General features: G+C 47.5%; 2 protein-coding genes across 5 annotated transcripts in view; one reads left to right on the plus strand and one right to left on the minus strand.

The window, feature by feature from the left end:
- The window catches only part of SSBP3 (single stranded DNA binding protein 3), a 54,595-nt gene extending 52,462 nt beyond the window's left edge, over positions 1-2,133 (plus strand). For all 4 annotated transcript variants that reach the window (XM_010582330.1, XM_010582331.1, XM_010582332.1 and 1 more), the window contains 2 exons: positions 82-183; positions 695-2,133. In XM_010582330.1, the coding sequence (XP_010580632.1) occupies positions 82-183; positions 695-724 (132 nt within the window). In that variant the 3' untranslated portion in view covers positions 725-2,133. The remainder of the gene's footprint in view (positions 1-81; positions 184-694) is intronic.
- A 4,417-nt stretch (positions 2,134-6,550) lies between these two features.
- MRPL37 (mitochondrial ribosomal protein L37) lies at positions 6,551-10,122 on the minus strand. The gene is made up of 6 exons (XM_010582336.1): positions 9,936-10,122; positions 9,270-9,385; positions 8,545-8,730; positions 8,088-8,245; positions 7,357-7,560; positions 6,551-6,774 (listed from the first exon to the last, which is right to left on the minus strand). Exons 2-6 carry the CDS (start codon positions 9,343-9,345, stop codon positions 6,697-6,699), a joined length of 702 nt encoding a protein of 233 aa, XP_010580638.1. The 5' UTR covers positions 9,346-9,385; positions 9,936-10,122; the 3' UTR covers positions 6,551-6,696.
- Between the last annotated feature and the right edge of the window lie 197 nt (positions 10,123-10,319).

Raw genomic sequence — 10,319 nt, forward strand, 5'->3', positions numbered from 1 at the left:
GCAGGCAGGGCTGCGTCCTGCCCCCACAGCGTTTCGGGGAGCGCAGGGACCTGCTCACCGCCTCCCCCCCATCTCCTGCAGAATTCTCCAAACAACATAAGTGGCATTAGCAATCCCCCGGGCACTCCAAGAGACGACGGGGAGCTGGGAGGCAACTTTCTCCATTCCTTCCAAAATGACAATGTGAGTGAGTGAGTGCGTGCCTCCCTGGGGACGGGGGGGACGGTTCCCGGGTGGCTGGTGGGTGCAAGCTTGGGTCCTCAGCGGAATAGGGGTGTACCGAAGGAGAGGAGAGGATCCTGCGGGATGGAGGAGGGAGGATCCCGCAGGATGGAGAGGAACCGCTGCAGATGCAGCCAGCTGTGCTGGCCTGGTGATTTGAGGCTCTGTGCGTGGCTGCAGACATCCCTCCTCTTCTTCCTCTATTAGCAGCGTATACACGTGTGCATGTTAATTATTTGTTTTAAATTGCGTCTCAGCCCATACCGTTCTGCTGATTTTCTCCCCGGAAAAGCAAGTTAGAGAGCAGATTACGCCCTGATAAATTGGAGTCTCCAGCATATCCTCTCCTCCTGATTTATTAGATCCAATTAGGTTGCTGTGTAGTTGTCATCAGCCTCCTTTTGCACCCCCGCTTCAGTGTCTGGGAGTCTGGCCCGCCTGGTTTCTCACCCTGGCTCTGTCTCTCTTCCAGTATTCCCCCAGCATGACGATGAGTGTGTGATTTCCCTCCCCCTCCTCCTCTCCAGGATCAAGAGAGTCAGCTGCCGTTCGGAGGATCTCAACGAATTATGCAAGAAGAAGAAGAAGAAGAAGCTAGGTGTATGGGCAGGGAGACGCGTGGCGGGGGCCAAAACCCCAGGTTTAGTTTCATGCAATAAAAAGGCTGAACTTTTTATTCCATAAAACATGAAGGACAAAACTTAAAATATTTCAAGACATGACAAGACCCTTCTTTGTGCAGAAGGGTTTATATATGTACATGACACTTCTTTTTGGAAACAAACGGAAGCCTCTAGCACCCAACTCCGATCTCTTTGCTTTGTTCTTTTAAATAAAGACAGAAACCGAACCTGTTGTATGTTTGTGCCGTGCGACACCAGGAAGCTAGTCTAGATATGAAATCTCATGTTGTCTCTGTTGTAGTCATTTTTTTAAATAAACTGGACAGTTTACAATGGTGGTTTTCGTTCAGAAGGCCTGTTTTGTTTTGGTTTTGGGGGTTTTTTTCCCTTCTATTTTTGGTTTTTTTGGTTCGTTTGCAGCACAACGCTTCCTCCTCCAGTTAACAAGATCTGCTTTGGGGAAGAGACTCCACCACCTCGTTATAAACTTGTTAACGCAGGTGACCCCTTCTAGGATCACATCCTCGAATGAATCGTGATCTTGCTCTCTGTGACTGTGGCATGCACTGTGTTAGTCTTTCCCCCCCTCTCTGAGTACCAGAAGAAATCTCTGTCCCTCCCTTCCCCAGAGTCCTTCAGCTGGTTCACTGCAAAAATTGATTTTTTTTTTAATTTTTTTTTTTTTTAAATCCACCAAAAGAAAGGGTTAATCTGACCTGGGACTTTGAAACTGTGATCTCCAGCTAACTTTGGGGTTTTTGGGGGGGGTTTCTTTGCTTTGGGGGTATTTTGGGGGGGTTCTTTTCTTTAGAGATGTGCTCTTGTCAGGGTTTCACTTATCTATGATTTGGAACTGGATGGAGATATTTTTTAAGGAATTCTTGTTGTTAAAATGTAACCTTGCTATTCTGTAGGCTCGCTCTGTAATAAGAAAAATAAAAATTAATGGCAAGCATCGAAGGCCCTTCCTTCTGGCGGGAGAGGAAGGGACGAGCCAAGGCGGCGGGTTGGGATCTCTGTACATGACACTACCCTGTAGTTTGGTCTTTGTTTTTCTCCAGCTCCCATTTCTGCTCCATGTATATCATATTCTGTAAAATATTCTCTCCCTTGGATTTGACCTTTGTGCGGATTATTGAAAGCATTGTATCTTGTTTCAGTGTTTTTTCTTACCTTGTAGTCTGGTTCGAAAATTACCGAGAGGGGAAAAAAAAATAATTATTATACATTGTAGTTTGTGTACGATATTTGTTGATAATGTTTTATTAAAGGGATGTCTTTTTTCCGCACCCCTTCATTGAAATGTTTTTCGGGAACATTTGGCTTGTTTTTATTATTCTGACTGCAAGACATGAGATGACAAAACTTTTTTTTTAGTGTGTAATACGAATATTTTTTTTTTCACGTTTGCCTTCTTTTTCCTAGGCATTTTAATTGTGCTTTACCTGTAGAAAGTCGCTGGGGAGGGAGGGGTGGGTGGTATGGGGGGGTCTGAGGGTGTCAGTCTCATAGTTACGGTCAGGTTAATATTTTCCAAGTTACACTGAGAAATAACTGAACGCAGATTTTTTTGCATCGCAAATATACCCGGGGGCTCCCCAAGGGGTCAACTTTTTTTCCTTTTCCGCTTTACATCTTGTTCAGGGGGTTTTTTTTCTTTTCCTTTTTTTTTTTTTTTTTTTGTTCTGACGTGAGGAAATGAAAGGACCGGTTTTAATGTATTTTAAAATGAATAGCTAAATTATTGTCTTCATTGGTATGGGATGGTTTTTTGAATGAAACGGTTCTCCCCCCTTCTCCCCCCCCCCCAATGCTGTAATAAATATCAACATAAACATTTGATTTCGGTGCTCTGCAGTTTGTTCCTGGTGTTTGCTGCCAGACCGGGGGGGGGGGGGGGGGCTATTTTTTTTTTTTCTGAGTTTTATTTGTCGAGGACCAAACCGCAGGTTTGGGATGTGGGAGCGGGGGAGATGCAGAGCTGAGAGGTGGTCAGCGTTTGCTGGGGGGGGTCTGGCTGAGGCTGGGAAGGTGGCCAGGGATTTGGCTGCAGTGCGGGACCTGGGAGAGGTTTGGTTTAATGATCCTTCCTTGTTTTTTAGGGAAGGAACACAAGTGGCACCTTCAAAAAAAAAAAATATATATATATAGGTTTGCAAAGGGGTCTACTGACTTCTTTCTCGAGCAAGAGCTGGCTGCAGGGCAGGATGGGTGCCTGCACCGTTGCAGGATCAAACTCAGCTCCGGGCTCTGAACCGGCTGCTGGAGATGGAGAAACTCAGGCAAGGCTGACCTGCCTCGCCGCCGGGCAGCATCAGAGGCATTTGGGGAGAAACTGGGGGGGTTTTAGGTCTTTAGATGGTGCTTGAAACGCTCCCGGGAGCTGCTGTCTGAGACTTGTTCTCTGCCTTTGACTAGTTTGGGCAGGATACGGCTGGCTGCGATTTCTGCAGCTTCTCTCCCTCCTTGCAGGAATGTTCAAGAGGGGGCTGCGGGCTCGGGGGGGGCTGCGAGCCATCCTGGAGCTCTGCTGGTCCTGTGGGATGCTCCCACCCGGCACCGGCACCCGCAGCCACGTCACCGCTCCAATTCCAGGAGCGAGCACCGTGCGATCACGGATGCTCCGGGAGCAGAAGGGCGAGGGGCCAATGCGTTGGATGTCTGCTGGGTTTTGGGAACCACCCAGAAAAATCGTCGCGCCTGCAGAGCCCGTTAGCATGTAATTAACGGCGGGGCCAAGGAGCAGTGTGTGCTTACACCCTTTGCTACCTGTGCAGGTTTGCCCCCGGGTTAACGCCACAGCCATCCTCGTGCGGGTTTTGGTCCCCAACGCGGTTTTTGGTCCAGGCAATCACGTCCCTCTGTGCTTTGCAGAAAGTAGCGTGCAAGCGTTGTCCATCGTTTGGAAACGTGACCCCCAAGGGTAATTAGGTGACGCTGATGAGGACCTCCTGCCCTCCCAGCTCCCTGGGGCCATCCCTACCCACACTGCCCATCCAGGCCCTGCTCGGCTGCCCCGAGCAAGAGGCAGCATTGCCAGGCGTAGAAAAGCCCTTCCCGTTGGTTCTTGTGGGGTTACAAGCTAGTTTTACTACACACCGCCATGAGAAACTGCCAGGTTCCCTCCCCTAAACATCTCCTCAGCCCAACCTCAGGGATAATTGTCTCCCCCATTAGTCTTCATTAAATTAAATGTGGGAGGAGGTTCTGAACAACCAGGGGCTCCAGTCGGAGCACAGCCTGTACTTGCTGGCACAATGGGTGCAGCCCCTGGAGTGGGATTTTGCACAGGGAGTGGTTCAGGGGAAGGTCGCATGGAGCAGCGGAGCCCAGACGGCACGCCGTGCATCATCCCCCCCCAGGGCGGGCTGGGGGCCTGATCCTGCACCGGTGGCTGCAGAGCTCCTCTCCTGGCAGCCGGGCACTGCCAGGTCTTCATCTCGGACTCCAGCCACCCCGTTCTCGCATGTTCTGCTTCCCCGGCTGCCGTTCATTAAAAGTTAATGCCTGGCTCTTGGTCCGTGCTGAGGTAATGCCATTCATCTGCTGACAAGCCTTTATAACTTATTGATGCCAAACCAGATGTGCCTCTGTGACCCATCGTCCTGCTCTCGGTCCCACCTCCCTCAGCTGGGCCAATTCCAGCGAGCCACACTGGAGGAACGAGCGGGTGAACCGAACCACATGCAGGCTGCTTGGGAAGACCAGCGGGACACCGCACACGGGTGCAGGGCTGTCCGCGGCGCGGGGGCCGCTCTGCAGGGGCTGCCTGGTTCACGGACCTCGTACCTGCACCACAAACCCCAGCATCCATCCCAGGTGCCAAGCTGGGAGCCCCGCTCTGCCCCCCCCTTGAGTTCCCCTCCTGGACCTCAGAGGAGCTTACCCAGCACGAGGATCAGCTGCTCCTTTCGGCAACACTGTGAGTACTGCTCCCCCCCTCACCGCAGGCGAGATCAGCCGTGCCCTGAGCAAACCAGGGACACGGTCTTGCACGCTTGGCTATGGTCCCCTCATCTCAAGTGGCTTCCTGATGCCTCTTGTAACCTGCCGAAGCCTCATTCCCCTGCTGACTATCCCATGTCTTATTGCTTCTGCCATTTTTCAAAATTGCCTTTGTTCTGCCTTTGTCCATCTCTCCCTGTGTTCATGCTTTGTTTCTGCTCAGTCTTGGAGACAATGGGACTCCAGCTTCACTTAGCTTCTCCTCTTCTACTGCCTGTCCTAATAGAGATGTCTTTGTTGAGAGGTAAAAGCATCTAAAGAGACTTTGGCTCTGTCCCATGTAGACCATCTTCACAGATTCCCACATCTACTGGAAGCATGTGAGGCGTTTCATTCCTCCACGCCCCCTCTCCACCACAGCCACTCTTCTACCACACTTCCTTAGTGAAACCGCTCTGCTCCGGAACGTTAACACAGCAGCGGCTGGCTGCCCTGCAGGGTTTCCTCCTTAAGACGGTAATGACCCAAAGCTGGAAGGGTGAGGGGATGTCAGTAGTCCAAGGGCCGTTGCCTAGAGCCGTTCAGCAGGGTCAGTGTGACATAGCAGAGAGCCAACAGCCGAGAAAGAAACACCTACCAGTCTCCACACAGCATGAGTGTATTCAAATATATTCCTAAATAACTGGTGCAAATTACAGATCTGAGATTTAAAATCGATCAGCTGAATTAGGCATCCCTTGAGCAGGCAGAATTAACATGATTTAGATCAATGCCACACTTACTAGATTACTTCTCTTTCAAGCATTTTCTCCTAACTATTGAGGGATTTGTTAATTTAACTAACAAGCCGATGCATCCCAATTTACTGGGTGCAACTGTTGATCTCAAATTTGACTAGTGAAAATCTGTTTTCTGAAAGCTGCAGAGTAGAGCTGTCTGATGGACTGGAACACACAACTGGGGTGTTCATCCAGATGGTCAGAGATCACAAAGCACAGACCAGTCTCTGACACAAGACACTGAAGTGAGATGGATTTCTTGGAAATTAGCTCTTCCACACCGTAAAATAGCGCAGGCTGTCCTATTCCTTCCCATGTGCTGGAGGATATCAGTGCAGAACTGCAAAACATTCTACATTTGGCTGGAGCTAATTTAGCTTTCATTTTACAAAAACCACACTAATCCCCCCATCTTAAAAAGAATACGCTTCCTGCTCAGTTAACTCTGTGTGGCAGGAAGAAATTCTTCCTTTGTATTTTTAGCAGCGTATACCAGCTACCAGGCACCAAAGTTTCACGCTACATTCTACACCACTTTCCCAAAATGGATAGGTCTCTTCATCCAGGATTGGGGGATAAAAGAACTGCAGTTCTATAGATCCAACAAAGCAATCTCACCGATTAAGTGCTTTGGGAACTAAGCGCAGGGCAGCACGACACATCCCAAAGCAGCCAGGAGTAAAACAAAGTAAAAGCCAGGCAGAATGAAAAAGGCTCATGTCTCAGGCTCCCCCCTTGAAGCTTTGTAAGTCTCTTCCACATACACTGCATTCAGAGGTACTCAAAGCAACCTCGGAAAATAGGTTTGAGTCTAGCTCTGTGCAAAAGCACACTGAGAGCAGAACCTGCACAGAGGAATAATGACTGGCTTATGTTCTTTCTAGGCAACGGTGGAAGAGTGCAGGAGGATGCATTTGATGACTCTCTCTAACCCGAATCCAGAGGTGAGCCCCTAAAATGAAAGAGTTTCTTCATGCACAATTTAGTTTAAAAAAATTTTTTACTTTCAGTAACAATATAATTTATTTTTGAAAGTAAATTAATCCACCTTTCTTTAATTATGTGATGGTTCTGGCAAAGAAAAGCAGCAGGTACAGTTGGTGAAGTATTTTCATTTGAGCTGAATTTCACACAGTTCCATGCAGATACAGTGCCAGAAACTTCTTGAATGTGTCTGGCTGAAAGCCATATATTCCAGCGGGCTTCTGCAGAGAAAAAGACATGGATGCTCAGTTTGCAGTGAAGTGATTAATGCAGACAAACAACGGCTTTAAATACACTTGAATAAGACTTCAGACGTGGTAGCTTCCAAATTGTGCTCTCCCTCCCCAGACGGGTTTGTCTGTGGGTACTTCGACTGGTATAAGTCTCAAACAGCATAAACCCTTTGCCCATCAAACCGAGACGCCCTCCCAGCGTAACCAGGGCTGACAGCACTGTGCTCTATTTACTCTACAGCGAAGCTGACAGTTGCATGTAAGCAATTCCTTCATCAGAGCACGAGTTGATTTTAAACAAGCATATTATGAGATGGTAGATTACAGATGGGTATATCTTTATGTAGGAGTTCGTATTAAGCTTGGCATGTGGCTTGCACGCTATGCGGTACATCAGCACTACAAATACTCCCTGTCAGTAACACCTGCTTGAGTAAGAACGAGGCGAGCGCCTGTGTCAGGTCCCTTCAGCTGGTTTAAAACCCGCACTGCAGCTCTACGCCAGCTGCCAAACCTCCAACAGAGGTGAAAGGGTACTATTTCCAGGACCGTTTCCCAAGTTTTGCTTACCGTAACAACTCTCTTCTTGACTTCTGAAATACACTGGGCTTTTTCATACAGCTTCTGATCGGAGTCAATCCAGACTAGATTTTTTATGCCATCACCAGAGACAAGGTCTGTTGTATTTAACTGGAACACCATGAACTGGAAGAGCTGGCCATCTGTGCCAACGCTTTGCACCACTATTGGCTGCTCCAAAGCCTTGGGATCATTCTAGGAAAGAAGGTGGGGGGAAGAACATTTAAAAAGCCAGTTACCACAGAAATTGTATGAGTACTTGCTGATGCTGCATCTTCTACTTGGTTTAAAGCCAACATTTTAATAAATGTATTGTTACCTTGCCCAGAAAATTACTCTAGTCAAACAAGTTTTGAATGTAGATTTTGTATTTTAATTAGAATTTCTCCTTCAGCCAGCAATGAAGTATCAATTTACATACTGAGCTGTGGGATGGGTTAAGAGTTTTGCAGCTGAACCTACTCCCTTGTTCCTACCCATTACCACTCCAATGCGTGTTACATCACGAACACACTCATTGCTGAGTGGTGGTTTTCTGGATCAGCAGACATCGGTAACCATAGCTGAAGGTTACAGTTAGACAGACCTCTGGACTGGGAAGCTCAGATTTGAAAACTACTCTAACAGGCCACAGCAATGGAATTTCACAACTCTTTCCACTAGCTGCAGCGCTAGAGAGACAACAAAGGCCTAGCAAGTCAGCAGCAGTCTCCGATACCTACCCCATACAGCACCTTAGCCTTTGCCAGCGCATTGCCAAAAGCAAACATCAGCATTTTAGCACGAAGTTGTTCTGGTCTGAACCTGTTAGGACGAATGTTGGCCGATTCCAGGAAGAACAGAGTGTGAGGATGAGAGTACGGATAACCATCTCGAAAACCTAAATGGCAGATAATCATGTCAGAAATCGCTCAGTAAGAAACTACACAGCCAATGTTTTCTCCCGTATCTTCAGGAACTGTTAAAGTAACGTGCCGGGATTTAAGTTCTCCACAGTCCTGCTTAGGCCACAATATACTTGCCACAGGTCTGGAGTGCTTGCACTGCACACCGTGTGCCCGGCTCCTCTGTCCCCTCATTCCCATAAACTCCCTACCACAGCTGTCTCACAGAAGGGCAAGGACTCCAGGTTAACCTGAACACTTCGTCTGACAGACAATTATTAATGGCTAGATTTACCTGTACTGTTGAGCTCTTGGTACACATTCACTTCCTGCAGATCAATTGTAGGAGAGATGGGATAGAAGGTCTCCAGAACATGTTCTTCAGTGGCCAGTATCTCCTCCTTGGAGGCTACTGGTGGTATTGGGGCCACAGAGTTCATAAGTATTCCATTCAGGCCACGGACCTGAAGGAGAATGGATTCTGGGGAGGGAAATTAGGCTACATTCAAACATTGCTGAAGTAAGATTAGGGAAAGAGGTACGTTTCCTTTTGGGCAGCAGCATTCTAGCAAGTCATTGTTCTGCAAGGTTCACTCTCTCCCCCTCACCTCCAAACTCATCGTAAATAGTAGCTCAGCTGTAGGTTCTTCTTCTAAAATACCAACCTTTATTGCTGGTGTTAGTTTCTTAACTAAACATACTTCGAAAAACAACAGTACAGACTTTGGACACAAAAAAATAATCAATCAGTTCTAAGACAGTGGTTCTCTTCTCCCGCCATCTTGACGATATTGTCTAACACCCTAATAATCTCCTCAGGGCAAGTATCCTGCCATCATCCAAGGCTGCCCATGCTTACAGCACTATTTAAAACTGAAAGAATTACTTGGTTCCAGAAAATGTTTCATTTTCTCCAAGTCCTCAGCCTTAAAGCTAGCAGCTTTATTACCCCTCTTATATTTTATTACCCTCTTATATTAATGAGAAGAGCTAAATGCTTCCACCATAGCAGCAACTAACCTCTTTCCCACGTAGCTGCTATCTTGTAGTTTCTAGCCAACATTCTTTTAGTCAGAGAAGGATACTTCACAGACATTAACCGACATAAATGTATCAAGTCTTCAAACAGTACTGGGCTTTAGAATGAGAAAAAAAAAAAAAGTTATGTAAAAAAATGTGATCATAATGGCAGGCAGATGCTTCTGGGACATGAATGCTGTAGCATTACTGTATGTAAAACATATAATAGCTTAACACTGCCGAACAGTTAACACAGATTTCGGAATAATATCCAACACACCAGTCTTGTTCCTAGTTGGCAGAGGTAATGCTTACCGTTAGTTATTTAAAAAATTGACATTCTGCATCAGCTAGAAGTAGATCTCAAGCTGAAACACAGGCCTTGGCCTGAAAGAAGCTCTGAGTATGTGTTTACATCGTTACTACTATCAGTATTCAGAATTGGGGGTTTTTTGTTTGGTTGTTGTTGTTTGTTTTACAAGTTGACAACCTGATACAAAGGGTCAAACGGTTTTGCACAGTAAGTGAATCTCTCAACAGCAGATCTATGGATGGATTTTCCTTGTAGCGTTAAAAACTCTGGTTCTCAAGTTACCTGCTTGATGACCGGCTTACGCCAAAGCCATTACACAGCAGAAAGATTTTTCCCTACGACCAAGGACTTACCAATAATGTTCTCTCTTGGGAATAGCTTCTGTCGTGTCCCAGAGCCGCGCGTGTGAGATCACACGCTTTACCCTCTCCTCATAGTCCTCGAGCTGGTGAGCCGGGTCGTCAACGATGCTCAGCACCGACGGAGGCAAACCTTCCACCAGCTTCGTCTTGGTCAGCCACTGCGCTTGCCGAACTCCTTGAAACACAAACCGAGAAAACACGTATTACCGAGACAGCCGGGCAGGCTGGCGACAGGGCCGACCGCACAGTTCGCTCACGAGGCAGGGCAGGCTCTTCGCCGTCTGTGGGTTTGGGGTTTTTTTGCACTATGTGAGGAGAAACCTCGGCTGGCGGTGAAGGGCGAGTGCTTGGATGTGCTGGGGGGCAGGGCTGGGG

Source organism: Haliaeetus leucocephalus, unplaced genomic scaffold (assembly GCF_000737465.1).
Source record: "Haliaeetus leucocephalus isolate CR32 unplaced genomic scaffold, Haliaeetus_leucocephalus-4.0 Scaffold848, whole genome shotgun sequence".
NCBI classification, from domain to species: Eukaryota; Metazoa; Chordata; class Aves; order Accipitriformes; family Accipitridae; genus Haliaeetus; species Haliaeetus leucocephalus.

Coding starts and splice junctions, on each gene's coding strand:
- MRPL37 (XM_010582336.1), bottom strand. CDS start 9,345: ATGTCTGTGAAGTATCCTTCTCTGACTAAAAGAATGTTGGCTAGAAAC. Junction 7,561..8,087: donor AGGCTAAGGTGCTGTATGGG/GTAGGTATCGGA, acceptor CTTCTTTCCTAG/AATGATCCCAAGGCTTTGGA. Junction 6,775..7,356: donor TCAAGAAGAGAGTTGTTACG/GTAAGCAAAACT, acceptor TTTTCTCTGCAG/AAGCCCGCTGGAATATATGG.